General features: G+C 43.4%; 1 protein-coding gene across 1 annotated transcript in view; it reads right to left on the bottom strand.

Moving 5' to 3' along the window:
• Positions 1 to 1,587: 1,587 nt before the first annotated feature.
• LOC119965103 (docking protein 3-like) overlaps positions 1,588 to 16,425 on the bottom strand; it is a 38,723-nt gene continuing 23,885 nt past the window's right edge. The window contains exons 2-5 of the mRNA XM_038795401.1: positions 15,309 to 15,605; positions 12,884 to 12,992; positions 10,361 to 10,536; positions 1,588 to 5,992 (exon numbers count right to left, since the gene is read on the bottom strand). Coding sequence (XP_038651329.1) covers positions 5,009 to 5,992; positions 10,361 to 10,536; positions 12,884 to 12,992; positions 15,309 to 15,605 — 1,566 coding nt within the window. The 3' untranslated portion in view covers positions 1,588 to 5,008. The remainder of the gene's footprint in view (positions 5,993 to 10,360; positions 10,537 to 12,883; positions 12,993 to 15,308; positions 15,606 to 16,425) is intronic.

Genomic DNA, 16,425 nt, shown 5'->3' with positions numbered 1-16,425 from the left:
CTCGTATTCCCATAGCAGAACCTCTGTCCTTGTTCTACCTATGTCGTTGGTACTAACATGGACCATGACAACTGGATCTTTATCCTCCCAGTCCAGGTTCCTCTGCAACCCAGGGTGAGGTCCCCCAATTTGTTATGATTCCGGATGAGATATCCCCAAATTGTTAAACTCACGGGTGAGGAGGGATGAATTGGATCCTCTTCTTTATTCAACCCTCTTGATTGGTTGCAACAAGGTTACTTTTGACATGACCCCTTTCCTTGTGGATACCTTTTTGCAGTCCAAATGTATTTATATTTTAAAAGGAGTCAGTTTAACCAGGCTTTCTTGAGTCAAAGAAAGAGTGAGTTTATTAGTTACTAAACCACGAGAAAATAATAAAACGCAATACATAAGCACTCATATTAGAAATGAGGGGCGCAATTCTCCAACCCCCACGCCGGGTGGGAGAATCGCGGGAGTGCCGGGCGAATCACGCCACGCTGCCCTGGCACCCGCACGCGATTCTCCCACCCGCCCCCCCCAAATGGCATGTCGTGTTTTGCAACAGGCCGCTCGGAGAATCGCCGCTCACCGTTTCTAACGGTCGAGCGGCGATTCTCCGGCCCGGATGGGCCGAGCGGCCTGCCCAATACGACCGGTTCACGCCGGTGCCAACCACACCTGGTCGCTGCCGGCGAGAACAGCGCACGAACACTGCGTGTGGGGCCTGCGGGAGGGGGAAGGAGGATCGAGCACCAGGGGGGTGCTCAGGAGGGGTCTGGCCTGCGATCGGTGCCCACCGATCGTCGGGCCGGCGTCTCTGAAAGTCGCACTCTTTACCCTCCGCCGCCCCGCAAGATCAATCCTCCATGTCTTGCGGGGCAGCGGAGGGGAGGACGGCAACCGCACATGCGCGGGTTGGCGCCGGCCAACCTGCGCATGCGTGGGTGATGTCATTTAGGCGCCACCGGCCGCGTCATTTACGCAGCACCGCGTTGACGTGGGCATCAAGGCTCGGTGCGCATAATTGACGCGGCGGCGCTCCTCGCCCCCTGGGGGTGGGAGAATAGGGGGCGAGGAGCGGCCTCCGACGCCGGAGTGAAACACTCCGGTTTTCACCCCGGCGGCGGCACTTTGTCTCCCTTCGGGAGAATCGCGCCCGAGCAGTGAGCACCAAAATTAAAAATGTTTAAAAAAGATATACAAATCTGTCTTCGGCCTTTCCATGAGGAGTAGTTGGCGAAATGTGGCGCTATTAAATTGGGGGTGATTCCGGTAGCACTGACTTCAGCAGTTGAGCAGTTAGTTTGGGGATTCCTGGTTATGTAGCTTAACTGAAAGGATTAGTTAGCCTTCATTTTTGATTGCAGCTTTGCTGACTTGCGTCTGGTAATCAGAGAGAGAGACTTTTTATCTGCAAATGCAGTGCTTAGGCTGTTCTTCAGTTGTGATCTTCACAGCACACACTAACACAGTGGAACACCAAACTATTCTGCTGAGATGGTAATCAGCTTCCATTATCTCCAAAGGAGATTGCATCTCGTCCTTTAAAATGCCTTTGTCTGAAAAAGGGTATGACATTCTGTTGTCTCTCTTAAGACTAAGTACAATTCACAGAGGAATTTTTATTTAAAAGTTAAATATGTCCATTTGATCTGTTGTTATGACAATACAATCAGAAAGACAGAACCAAGACATCTAGTTAGTCACTTATTGAGCAATACAACATCAGTATTTCAACCAAAGTTCCCAAATAGTCCACTTGAAAGGGGAAAAAGACGAGGTGCAATTAACTGACTGAAACACATAAAATTAAAAGTATATGGGAATAATCGAGTCTCTGAATGTCAAACCGACCAGTTTGAGATCAATGTGACAATTATCATTTGAATGTTGACTTACATTTAAATAGCATTTTTACCAATATCACAAATGCGATATCTATACTGGTTATCCTGAAAGGGAATGAATGCCACTTCTTTTGCGATGTAGGCAAATATAGATAAATGCATATAGTAAATCTGCATAGTATTATTCTGTTTATTTTAGATTACATTGATCTTAACAGGAATATTAAGTGCTCAGGAACACAGAGATATATAAGACTGGAAAAGACTACGACAACTATCAGACAAGTCTCAACATAGTATCATATGCAGAATTGCCCTATGTGCATGATATTGTTTAAAGTATATATAGTGGTAATTTCCATTGGCAGCCATGCAATATTTCAGTTCAATATTAGTAGGCTACATTCTGAACACAGAAGTGGATACTCATTTGTAGCTTACATTGTCTCAGAAGCCTTAAATATGAAATATTGGTGAACTGCGATAATTTGTTTCTGCCTGTGAATCAATAACAAATATATTCAGCACTAATTTGGCTTCATTTTAGCTGCTTTTGTTGTGAAATGTCTATTTTTTCCACTCTTGTACTTGTGAATTACATTTTCCTTCAGTTCCACCTACAATTTTCACCTTGTCTAATGCAGCTCCTGAAATTAGTTTGATCATCTCGCATCACGGGTCACATGAAGCAATGTTCATATTAATTAATCCCTGTGCTTAATCTAAGATGTGGCCCTTCCAAACCTCACTGGCTGCTGTAAAGCTTCTTCACTGAGAAGGTGACATGCCAAGGATCACTGGAGTTGGGGCAGCATGGCAGTGCAGTAGTTAGCACTGCTGCCTCATGGCACTGAGGTCCCAGGTTCGATCCCGGCTGTGGGTCACTGCCCATGTGGAGTTTGAAAATACTCCCCGTGATTGCATGATTTCACCCCCACAAACCACACTAAATTGCCCCTTAATTGGAAAAAAAATGAATTGAGTACACTAATTTTTTTTTAAAGGATCACTGGAGTTAGTGGCTTATTAGGTGGAATGGATTATCTAAAGATAGAGTGGTACCTTATTAACAGTAATATTATGGGTTTGATATTCAGCCAAAACCTTTCAAACCAATAAGAAAGAAGAAAAATTGAGTTATATAACTATTCAGGATCTTATTAAATCCCCAAATGCTTCCCAACTCATGAAGTGCAACTGCAACTATCGCAAAGTCATTGCTGCACTGTTCTGAGGTGACATCATTCCAAATTAGTATTAAAGTTAGTTTAAAGTCCACCATGTTCTTTCTGCATGACAAGAAGGTAGTTACAACATGCTCTTCAAGCATACAATTTTCATTGCACAGTTCAGATGCACTTCAGGAATGGACTAAGTGGGACAGTGGATCAGCACGCCACTCTTTTACCATTGGGGCCTGGATTTGAATATAATAAAAACTCATGGGATGAAAGGGGTTGATTTCTGCTGGTCCAGTGTGAACTGCGTTTCAAGAGATTTCAATCTAAATGTTTTTGCTCTTCACCTGATGAAGGGATATCTATTAGCAAAGGTGTCACATTTCAAAGAGTTCCAGCCATTCTTTGACACATTTGATCCAATTAAAAGTTCCATAGTTGTCACATGCTTACATAACATGGTGTGACCACCAGGTTTTATAGTGCAACCACCCTCAAGTTTGTTTGATACTTTTTGATGTGTTGGGTAAACTGGGTCTACGAGGATTGAATTTACTGCAGTGGTGAGAGAGACAGGCTTCCAACACTTGAAGAAATGCAACTCGATTTTATTGAATACTTAACTATAGTACATGCTCTAACCGTGGGTTGACACTATGCTGACTTGACTGGAGACCTGAGGCTAACCTGACCAGACTAACTGACTACCACATGGTGTTGTTCTAGTTGCTGCTCACGAGCTCTGACTGTCTCAGAGGTTGGATCCCGAGAGAGCGGGAAAACTAGTGCCCTCTGGCTATATAGTGGTCGTGTCCTATCTGGTGATTGGCTGCTGTGTTCTGTGTGTTCACTGGTCATCCTGTGTGTCAATCACTGCCTGTCTGCACACCATCATATACCTGGATGTATATTATGACACTTTTAATTTTGTGCTGATGCCTCCCAGTTCAGAATTCACACTGTGCATGAGCCTATATTATCCCTCACTCACCTTAAGTTTATAATTCAGGATCACATACCAGCTGTAGATTATAGTCCCACAATCTGTCCATGTTGAATAGTGACAATGCCCATCCATGTCTCGAGGAACCGTAAAACTGGCAGGTGTGCAAAACGTGGCGGGTTTGAGTTAGTAAAGTTGGTAACTGCCCCAACTTGCATTTCTCGAACCAATGACAAAAATCCAGACCAATGCCAACATTGCACTTCATACCGTAAACTATAATTTACTACAGCCCTGTCTTTGATGGATCACACACTGAGATTGCCAATGTAGACTGGATCTGAAAATGCTACTGACGTCCTACAAATCATGTTCATCAGATAGTAGTCCCATTTTGCATGTGATGGTTTAACAGCCATCAGACAGAACAGAACGTCACTCCACAAATCTGTTTTCGATCATAACTCAGGTCTCAGAGGTTAGGGGATACTATTCTATCTCATTGGGTTTCTCTGTTCCCTCAGTCTTTATAGGAAATATGCTTGTTCCCATTCTAGTTGTGTAGAATTTGAACTGACCACCCATTTCTCCACTAAAAGCAGTAATATTAAGTGGACTATATTTCTTCCGATGGGCTATAGTGACAATCTGTTATGAGCAAGGATGTTCTACACTCAAAGAAATAAAAGCATATGAAATGGTAGCAGGAGTAGGCCATATGGCCCCACGGGCCTGCTCTGCCATTCAATGAGATCCTGGCTAATTGGACGTTGGCCTTATCTTTACTTTCCTGTCTGCCCTCCATAACCTTTGACACCACTGAAGATCAAAAAAAAAGACCAAAAGGGTTTTCCCCTCGAAATCACTCAAACTGTAATTGCAGATTATTAGAGAAAGAAGTTTTGAATATTCCAAAGTCATTTTTTGAATGTCTGATAAATGATAAATTGTAAGGACCTTTAAAAGATAAAAATTTGATCTGAACAATCACATGGCTGCATCACTCGACTACTCTTCCCTTTAACTACTACATCACCAACACATCTTCATTTCAATTATTTTTTCTGGAGCTCAGATGATCTGCCAGCCCTTTCTGGCATGCCTTCTCGCTTTTTACTCAATTCTTTAGAGTACACTTCATCTATCATCTCATGGGTACGAGCTGGAAATTTTGCTTTCGTGACTTTCAAGTTTCTAGGGTTAAAGGAGCTGTCTCTTTCCTTATTCTTTGTCCCAGGAGGAGTTTGGTACAGTTCCAGCTCCTTGTTGACTGGAGTGTCTTCAATTTGAACATCTTGTGCAGTCTGAGGACTCCATTCATTCTTAACGTTTGCATAATTTGAGACTGTAACTGGCAAAGGAAACGCAATGTCCTGGTCTTCTTGACTCTCCATTGAATTTTGGTATATTGGTCCTCCTATGTCTTTGAGGAAAGTTGGCTCTTCATCAAAGGATGGCCAAGATTCTATATCAGAAATATTCTCATACACTGGATCTGTAGAAGAGTCATCACTGCAACAATCTCTGTATTTTGCAGGATTAGTTGTTGATTCCTCCACATTGCCTTTCTTTGACTGACCTTTAGAGTGTTTGACAACGGCGTAAACTATTCCAGCTGGGACTTTTGCACCCACCTTTTCACTCGCTGTAGGAATATTCTTTTCTTCCCTTGTGGCTACACTTGGCACAACTCCATGGATAGATGCCTGGCCTTTCCAATCCTGATTTTTTATTATCTTGGTTGTCTTTGGATTGGTCTCAGTGTCCTGCACATTCTTCGAGATAGGCATCCTGCTACCTGGCAGTTTGTCATTCAAAGATTCCTGAGAAGTTACTGCATTCAACTGTTGTCGACTGAATGTTGTGGAACTCTCAAAGCCAACAGGAATTAAACTTGAACGGTGCTCTTTTGGATTGGGCTCTTTAACTTTAACAGCTGCTTCAATACTGTGGAAGATTTCTCTTCCTTCCCTTGTGTTGAATACAAAATGGCCTGGTCCTGAATCGCACCTTCTCCCTGCCTCAAATGTAAATGTTGTCTGCGGAAAAAGAAAATCTTGGTCAGACCCTATCCCAGTATATGAAATTCATTGAGCTGCATTTAAGTACAAACAACACCCTCATTGATAATCGAACATAAAGCAGTTCAGTTCTATCAAGGGTTAGAGATTCCACATAGCAATTCACCAAAATTAATTATTTGCAACTGCAAGGCAAGATCACTTGGAACTTGAGCCTTATCCACCTCTCAACACACAGGCCATTTAATCCACCATCCATAAGTGCGATTGGCTTGTGGAACCCTTCTCTGCTTCCTTTCCTTACTCTCAATGAAGGTGGTTTAACACATTTGTTACCCAGATTCCAAATCACCACAGTGCATCACCAGAGTTTCCTTATATTTTTGTTTGCTCATCATGCACTGTTAGCCGGAATTAAATACATTTGGGTGGCCAGATTATCAGCTCCACTCTAAATACTGAAAAAGTCTAAAACACGCAGGCTTACTTTAATCTGACCCTGGTAATCAAGGTGCAAAATGGAAGAACCACGGAAACAGCGTAAATTTCACAAGGTTTCCATAAAACTTCTGGCAAAGGTATGGCAGTTGCTTAATAAATCCAACCCCATAAACCTGGAGATTTTCATCTTCAAAATCAATTAAATGAATTATGAGGCAAATTCTGTTGAAGGTAGGCAATCCACTTGTCTAGTGTACGACCCAGATAATGAAGTCCATTCTCATCCCTTATCATTTAGGAACTACGACAAGATATTGACAAGTAACCCTCATTATCATTCATATTAAGGGAATGGGTGAAATGTGCTAAGAGGATATACCGCCATAGAGCTACTTATTCAATATGATTCTGGTAGAGACACCTACAACACTACTTGGTAAAGGGGTCCACCCTATTATGGTAGAAGATCCACAGAAATGGAAATTGGCTAAGATTGTCCTTGAAGAAAGTCTACCTGATAGGCAGAGTCCACATGGTTATCAGAGGTGTTACAACCCAGAATAAGCATAGGGGAGGACAAAGAAAAGCGTGAAATAGGTCTCCACCAACCAGTCACTATTTTACAACAATGCAATGGCTGCTCACAGCTTCCAGCATTACATCATGGCTAGTGCCAGAGAGAAGGAGGTCTAGTGATGTTAATATCCCAAAGATGAATGAAGTGTCCCTTGCGACCTGTCCCCCATCTGGAGGGTGTTCAGGAAAGGGAACCCAGACGCTGCAGGTAAAAACTGTGACTCAAAACAGCATGTAGGTACAGAAAGTGGTGGAGTTAGGAATGGAAATTTGGGTGGACCTTAACTGACAGTGATTTTCCTGGTTGGGATGAGGGTTACTTGGCTGTAGCCTCAGCCTGCACCTCTGGTTCTTGCCCCTGGTGAATGACAAGAAAGACTCAGCTTAGCCAGTAGCTGCGGGGAAGGTGGGAAAGAGCCAGCAACAAATTAACAATGCCACAGAGAGAGAGGAGAGACACTATCGCAGCACGGTAACACAGTGGTTAGCACAGTTGCTTCACAGCTAAAGGGTCCCAGGTTCGAATCCTGGCTTGGGTCACTGTCTGTGCGGAGTCTGCACATTCTCCCCGTGTCTGCGTGGGTTTCCTCCGGGTGCTCGGGTTTCCTCTCACAGTCCAAAGATGTGCGGGGTTGGTGGATTGGCCACGCTAAATTGCCCTTGGTGTCCAAAAAGGTTATGTTGGGGTACGGAGATAAGGTGGAGAGGTGTGGGTTTGAATAGGGTGCCCTTTCCAAGGGCCAATGCAGACTTCATGGGCCGAATGGCCTCTTTCTGCACTGTAAATTCTATGATCTATGATGTAAACATCTATCTCTTACTGTACCAATAGGCTCAATTGGTCAGTACTGACTGCCAGAAAAGCTGTACCAACACAATGAACAGAAAGGCAAAGCAAGATTTATTAAAAGGACGGAAAGGCTGGGGTTGGAGAGGCAGCAGGGGATGTGATCTAGGCATTCTGACATCTTAAGATTTGACTGGGCCTGAATGCTGATTCCATGGGCTGTGCATGGCCATTGGGTGAAGCAACCGCTTAATTTTGACTATAATAGCGTTTATCTATTATACTCAAAGAATTAGGTAAAAACAAATATCATTGATGAAGGATTTTTAAAGCAAATCCCACTTGTATTGATTTTAAAGGTGTTATAAACTGTCCAGATTCTATTGGGTGGGGCAATTGGTTATCCCATGCCTCTTGGGGAGTATGACCTCCCATAATGAGGGAGGTGGGGAAATTATTAGCAGTTACACTTGTATGAATAGAGCTGGCCAGTGTGGTACCGGCTAGAGAAGGAAGCAGTGGTGAACTACTGCTGTGAAAATATTGTTGTAAATAAAGTTACTTTCTGTTTGACTCTACAAACGTGTGCTGGATTCTTCGTGGTCTTCACAAAAATAGAAGACAAGATGTATAGCCGAGAAAGAGTGGAGGAAGCCTCACATTCACAAAATAAACAAAATGTCCTTGTGCAGAAATTCAGTATTACTGGAAAAAAGAGACACCTTGTCGAAGCTCTTTGCCTTGCAGGCATCAGGACAAGTTGTGGCCGAGGCAAGTAAATCGGAGTGCAGCTTGCAGGCTGCAGAGCTGGGGTTTCTCTCTCCATAATTCAGCACTTTGTCAGAAAGAAATCTGGAGGCATGGCCCAAACTAGCTAGCTGGCAGGACGGGGCCACAAAAAGCTGGCAGCCGGGAATCCCAAGATTCCTTTCAAAAAATTGCTTTTAAAAAGGGTGCCCCGATCTCCAATATATAACACAGGAATCCGCCCCACAAATGCGGAATGCGCCCCACAAATGCACATGGAAAGCCCCCACCCCCGCTCTGGAACCCTGGACCCCACACACGCAAGGGAAACCACTCCCAAATTACAACAGTGAGCCCACCTCAATGGAGCTCCCCATTCGGCCCATCAAGTCTGCACTGACCCTTGGAAAGGGCACCCTACTCAAACCCACACTTGCCCCAGGGTGCAGTGAGGGACAGTGCCAGGGTGCAAGGGGAAGGGTGCCAGGGGTCATGCCAGGGTGCTATGCCAGGATGCCAAGTGGCAGTACCAGGGCACAATGACCAGGCTGCCAGGGGGCAGTGCCAGGGTGTCAAGGGGCAGTGCCAGGGTGTAAGAAACAGAGCGAGAGTGCTGGGGGCAGCATCATGTTGCCAGGGGACAGTGCCAGGGAGCTAAGTGGTAGTGCCAAGGTACAAGGGGCAGAATGCCAGGGGAAGTGTGGGTTGCCAGGTGTGGCACCAGGGTGCAAGGGGCAGTGCTGGGGGACAGTGTCAGGCTGCCGGGGGATAGTACCAGGGGCTATACTTGAGGGTACCCCCGGTGGGTTCCCTTCACCTTGTTGCCGTTTTTCGTAAAGCAGTTGTAAACCTTGCCGACGTGTTGTCACTTTGCCATGGAAGAATTCCAAATGTGGCAGATGAAATGGCGGGGAAGCTCACAAATTATATATAATATATATATTTTTTTTTTAGAAAATATTTTATTAAGGCATTTATAAATTTTCACACTTTTAAAAGGGCAGCACGGTAGCATTGTGGATAGCACAATTGCTTCACAGCTCCAGGGTCCCAGGTTCGATTCCGGCTTGGGTCACTGTCTGTGCAGAGTCCGCACATCCTCCCCGTGTGTGCGTGGGTTTCCTCCGGGTGCTCCGGTTTTCTCCCACAGTCCAAAGATGTGCAGGTTAGGTGGACTGGCCATGATAAATTGCCCTTCAAGTTCAAAATTGCCCTTAGTGTTTCGTGGGGTTGCTGGGTTATGAGGTTAGGGTGGAGGTGTTGACCTTGGAAAGACTCTTGGAGTCTTTCCAAGAGCTGGTGCAGACTCAATGGGCCGAATAGCCTCCTTCTGCACTGTAAATTCTATGATAATTCTATGATATCTATGATAAACAGAAAAATCAGACAAAGACAAAAAACCCCACAAGGCAAAAAACCCACATTCCGCTAATTATATTAAAAACTATTGGGTAGAAACCTTGTTACATCACTGGAGAGAGGCAGGGAAAATCGGGAAGCAAAATCTCACCACGTGATACTCGCTTTCCAAGTCTGGTGAGATGTTGCGCACCTGTCGCCATTTGTGCTTGTGCTAAATGCAGGCACAAAAGCGCTGCACGTGCTTTGAGTTTTGCAAGCACAGGCTGGTTGGGTACAGTCAGTACTTTGCCCGTTGTGAACAATGGAAGGTTGGGACATACAGCCCACACACCTGGCATCACACTGCCACTTTGTTTGACTTTGGCAAAAACTATTACTATTTGCATATTAGAGAAGTACGTAAGATCAGCATCACGCCTCAGCATCAAGAGCACAATATAACTGGATGAAGATTAAAGCAGATATAATTTCACCTGATCCTTTCCATATCTGCGAAGATATTGATAAGGCCATTTGCAGACATCTTGCTTTGTTGTAGAATCTTTCAAAATGAGGCTGTCTTTCTCAGGTATTAACAGGTATGTTCCCTGAAGATGGCATCGTGTTGCTGCCTCAGTCTTCTGTATCTTCACAGTGAATTGATTAACAGCTGTGGAATACATTGTCAATATTTTAATGATGAGGAACGTTTACCTTTCAATGGGCAGGTATTAAGCAAATGCACAAAAGTGACTCGTTTATTTGTGTATGCAATATGACATGATTTAATTTATAAATTTGGATGGGAATGTATGTGTTGTGCTGGCTTTTACTTTTGCATTGAGACCAAGAGAACAATGTGGGAGTAAGAGGGAAGGTATGGAGTGTGGGACTGTTGGTGAATGGGAACTTGTGGTCGTGGTTACTGGCTCTTAAATTAGTTGTTAATGTAGAGGGTGGGTGAAAGTGGTTCAGTGAGTTGCGGCTTCCCTTCCTCTTTGAACTCTTAATTTTTCTCATCTTTTGTGCTGCGGTCTGTGATTCCTGCTCATTTTCCCAGTCATGCTCAATTCCAAGAGAAATACTGGCCAACATGTCTGGAAATAACGGGCTTTGTGGATAAGACTTTAATTTACTGCAACAATCACACCACTCCCTTAACACATATAGAAAAACACCAAAACATGGAGATTTACAGCAACAACCAGAAAAAAATTATCCAGTAACTAAAAGACACCAAAAACAAAGAACCTTACAGCACAGGAGCAGGCCCTTTGGCCCATTAAGCATATACCGATCCAGATTCCTTATTGAGACCTACTACTTATTGCCCAAATGATCTGTATGCCTCCATTCCCCTACCCGTTCATGTGTCTATCAAGATATATCTTAAACATTGCTATTGTGTCTGCCTCCATCACCTCCACTGACAACGCATTCCAAGTACCCACCACCCTCTAGTGAAAACCTTTCCTTGCACATCTTCCGAAACTTTCACTCTCTCACTTGTGCCCCCTTGTAATTGAGTCTTCCGCCCTGGGAAAAAGCTTCAGACTATTCACCCTGTCCATACCTCTTGTAATTTTGTAGCCCTCAATCAGGCTCCCCTCAGCCTCCGTCTTTCCAATGAAAATAATCTGAGTTTATTCAAACTCTCCTCATAGCTAACATCCTCCAAACCAGGCAACATCCTGGTAAACCTTCTTTACACTCTTGCCAAAGCATCTGATAGTGTGCCAACCAGATATTCCAAATGTGGCCTAACTAAAATTTTATACAACTGCAACATGACTTGCCAACTCTGGTACTGAAAGCCCCGGCCAATGAAGGCAAGCATACCTATGCCTTCTTGACCACCTTATCTACCTGCAGTGCCACTTTCATGGAACCATGGACCTGAATGCCCAGATCCCTCTGTATGTCAGCGCTCCTAAGGATTCTGCCATTTACTGTATAATTCACATCTGAATTTGATCTTCCAAAATGCATCACTTCGCATTTATCGGCATTGAACTCCATCTGCCATTTCTCTGCCAAACTCTCCAATCTATCTATATTCTGTTGTATTCTCTGACAGTCCCCTCCACTATCTGCAACTCTACCTATCTTAGTGCCATCTGCAAACTTACTAATCAGACCATCTACATTTTCCTCCAGATTGTTTATATATATTACAAACAACAGTGGTCCCAGCACTGATCCCTGTGGAATCAGTGTTCCACAGGGATCAGTGGAACACTGATTCTAGTTACAGAATCTAATGTTCTGTTACAGTAGTTACAGATCTCCATTCTGAAAAACTCCCTTCCACTGTTACTCTCTGCCTCCTGTTGCCAAGACAGTTCTTTATCCATCTAGCTGGCACAAAGTCTTTGTATACAACATCCACAGCCTTTCCCTTGTCAATTAATTTTGTCACCTCTTCAAAAAACTCTATCAAGTTGGTAAGGCATGACCTTCCCTGCATAAAACCATGTTGCCTGTCACTAACATGTCACTGTGGGTTCTGTGTGCTGTTGAAGCACATTTTGCTGTGGGAGGTTATGAGAGGGTGTAGGCTGGAGTGTGGGGCTCTGATGCACTGGCATCAAATCGGTATTCCACACTGACTACCATCAGGAACTATCTGTTCTGCTTGCTTTCGGTGGAAGTTAGGGAGCACACCAAAATGACACTGACGCATTTTACATCAGAAGTGTGTACTCATGCCATGGGCCCCATTTTGTAACCTTAAAGGGTATCGCAGTGCCCAAAGAAAGGTATCACCAAGCCCTGTTTCACCTCTCTGATCTCTGCCCTCGCAAGCTGGCCACTGCAGTTAATTATATTGTCAAAAATCACAACACCATTAACTGTAGCAAATCAGATGAGGTGGGCCTTAACATTTTGTGCATGGTGATTAAGGAGAACTCACATGAACAATATTTGAATACCGGCAATTACACCCTAGTGATGGGTCAGAAGCTACATGTTCTAGACATGGATTGACAATCTCATTATCTAATTTATGACAGCACCTTGAGGTATTGTTGAGTAAAGCTCATTTTCTTCCATTATTAATGAGTCACTAGGCATTGTGCCACTGGACACCGAAACATCTTCATTTTGTTTTCTTGCACTGGTGTTCTGGCAAGATAGAGGAAGTGAAGACATAATTATACACTTGACTTAAAAGCCACAGCAAAGTTCAATTTCTTTCACCATTTAACATTGTTACAATTCAGACCATTATTGTAACATGCCAGTTTTGCTGGACACTGCCTGAGAGAGCCCAGTGCACTGAATTGTCAACGTTGACTGCTGTAAAGATTCCTCGCAATGTGCATGGGAACAACAGCAGAGACATAGGGTGCAATCCTCTGGTCACGCTGTTGTCAGTGGGGTTTCCCATTGAATGCATTCCTCGCCACAGGGAAACCCACAGCAGGGGTGCGCCATCAACGGGACCGGAAGACCCTGCCGGTATGAATGTCCAGAAAACTCTGGCCATAGATTATGCATGCTGTATTCTGAAAACATCACCAATGTTTCTGATCCAATTATGCCATTGTGTTGCTTACTGCAAAACATGCATCCAAAACATGGCACATAACTTTTTTTGTAAGTTTTATATTAATGATAGTATTGTACATTTCAACTTTTAAAAATGCTTCTTTCGTTGCTCATCCAGGGATGTCAATGTCGGGCAATGTAACACTTTTCATTATTACAATTTAGTGGCATTATTAAAGTGTTCCTCGGTCAGGTGTTGTATAGTCGAGATACAGAGAAAAGGTCCCTCCAATCTATCCACCCAACTACAAAATGATTAGACTGCAACCTATATTTCCCATATCAGACATCCTTCGGCTATCTGATTGGCATTGTCAATGACTGAAGATATGCGGACGTTTGGTGCTTTATGCCAATGCCACCGGGAAACTGGCTAGCCAAATTCATTTTATCCAGGATTCCTATAACCAACTGACAGAGGGAGGTTTTATCCATTAATATGCACTTCTAGATCCATGAGGTGAAAGGTAGTTTGCAAGCCAGAAACATTTGGAACCGAACTTGGCATAATCTATCCCTTTGATGGACAACCTAGGCCAGCGAGTGGGTTGCATAAGTGGCCCTCCTTCACCTCAATGGGCCGCAAGATTGAAATCGGGCTTCTTCACTAACCATAACTCCCATGAACAAGATTAAATACACATAATGCACGCTGAATATTTCATAATGAGTTATAGAAAATGTTTAATCATTCATATACTAATAGAACTGTCAGCAAATTCAAATAGTAAAAACAAAACAAATACTTATGCTTTGGACGCAGAGGGAGCGCCCGGCTCTCGCAGTCAGTGTTGTGTGTAATCAGCATGCTCCTCACTTCATTTGGCCCTGCTTTACCTGCGATTCACTTCAGTCATTTAAAAAAAATTAAATTGAGAGTACCCAATTAATTTTTTCCAATTAAGGGACAATTTAGCGTGGCCAATCCACCTAGCCTGCACATCTTTTGGATTGGGGCAGCACAGCAGCACATTGGTTAGCACAGTTGCTGCACAGCTCCAAGCTCCCAGGTTCGATTCCCGGCTTGGGCCACTGTCTGTGAGGAGTCTGCACGTTCTCCCTGTGTCTGCGTGGGTTTCCTCCGGGTGTTCCGGTTTCCTCCCACTGTCTAAAGATGTGCAGGTTAGGTGGATTGGCTACGCTAAAATTGTCCTCAGAGTCAAAAAGGTTAGTTAGGGTTACTGGATTACGGGGATAGGTCAAAAGTGTGGACTGAAATGGGGTGCTCTTTCCAAGAGCCGGTGCAAGCTCGATGGGCCGAATAGCCTTCTTCTGTACTGTAAATTTTATGAAAAAAAATTCAATGAAACCCACGCAAACACGAGGAGAATGTGCAAATTCCACACGGACAGTGACCCAGAGCCGGGATCGAACCTGGGACCTCGGCGCCGTGAGGCAGCTGTGCTAACCACTGCACCACCATGCTGCCCTTCATCACTTCAGCCATACGAGTCGGAAAAAAACTACGTGGACAGAAATTAGTGGAATTTGGCAACCCTGCAAATGGGCAGCGGTCAACAAAATATCTTGTGGGCTGCATTCAGAACTCATTTAGGCCACATGTGGCCCCTGAGCTGCAGGTTGCCTATCAGTGATCCACTATATCCATATGAGATTGCCAATTTAGAAAAAGAATTCAAAGCCGTGGCTTCTGGTATAACAACACGGCTTGTTTGTAATGTTAATTAAACAGCCAATAGATAAATGAGCACTACAGAAACAGTTCAATTCTAAAGTTCATTTTGGCTCATTTTTAAAAATGCTCTTCATGAAAAGAAACATATAGAACTGCTCTATTTTTAAATGACACAACAATATTCATTTATTACATGAAAACAGTGGATCTGATAACCACAGGATTTAAATTTCACCTCCCTGTGATTTACCTACCTGAAATGCTAACTCACACAGGCACTTGATCCACACAGTCACCTCATATTTCAAAGCTGCCATTATGTAGGTTTTCTCGGTGGTGGTTATGCAGAATGTTGACATTTCTTTCGGGGAGTTTTCCACTTGATTCTGACTGATGCTGATACAGTCAGACAAACGAATGATCCTCTCCAATCTTTTTGGATTCAGTCTGTCGAAGGAGTTGTTGAAATCCTTTACGTCAAACTGCTCCAACCTGGCAATGCTGGACGAACTTGCTGAGTACAATATAGACCAGTTCTTCTTCCAAACTTTCTGAAATAATAAGAGGACTTCAATCGATACAATGGAACAACACAGAATCTTTCTGAAACTCTGAATCCACGTAAACTCTGGTACCTCCCAGCACTTTACGGATGTTTTTGGAATGCCATTTAGCATGCTGTTTATAGCAGAAGATCTTCCCTTATATTAAAAAATGAAGAAAGGGTCAATAATGGTTTCTACAAGCCTCAGATTGACTCACATAGCTCATATATTTCTGCATTGATTCCTGTGTTCCTTTTTTTTGGGGGATAATCATATCATAAGAGGACTAGCTATACTGTGCCAATATTTCATAATACTAGTGGGACAAGCTGCTTTGGAACTCGCTGTGTAACAAAATGTTAAATACTGTTTTAAATTCAAAGAAATGTGCAAACAATATTATCATGTCGCAGTATATTATGAACTTTCATTCAATAGTTTTTAAACGGTACATAAACAGATGATTAAAATGGCCACATGCAAATGAGCATTTATAGCCATCCAGGGAATTCACACACCCCTTTGTTTAATGATAGATCAAAACAAAAGGATTGTACAATTCCAGTTGACCTGGCTCTCTGTTGCACCATGGACAAAAGGGAATTTTTAACTCAATGTGTGTAAGATCGATGTGAATAGATTCTATCAACCTTTCTTGGATGAAGTTGATGCTTCATTGTATTCGGATAGTTTCCCTATCCAAACTAGGCAGGTGGAAGTTCAAAGTCTCAAGTGACAACAGAAGATGTTTGGGACCAACAGAGACAACAGTCTTTGCTAGGAAAAGGGGCTCTGAACTTGTGGAAGTGAGCTGAGTGAGCCAGTT

This window comes from Scyliorhinus canicula, chromosome 4 (assembly GCF_902713615.1).
Source record: "Scyliorhinus canicula chromosome 4, sScyCan1.1, whole genome shotgun sequence".
Taxonomy (NCBI): Eukaryota; Metazoa; Chordata; class Chondrichthyes; order Carcharhiniformes; family Scyliorhinidae; genus Scyliorhinus; species Scyliorhinus canicula.
The sequence above is the reverse complement of the archived record's forward strand: the minus strand, read 5'-3'. Positions and strand labels throughout refer to the sequence as shown.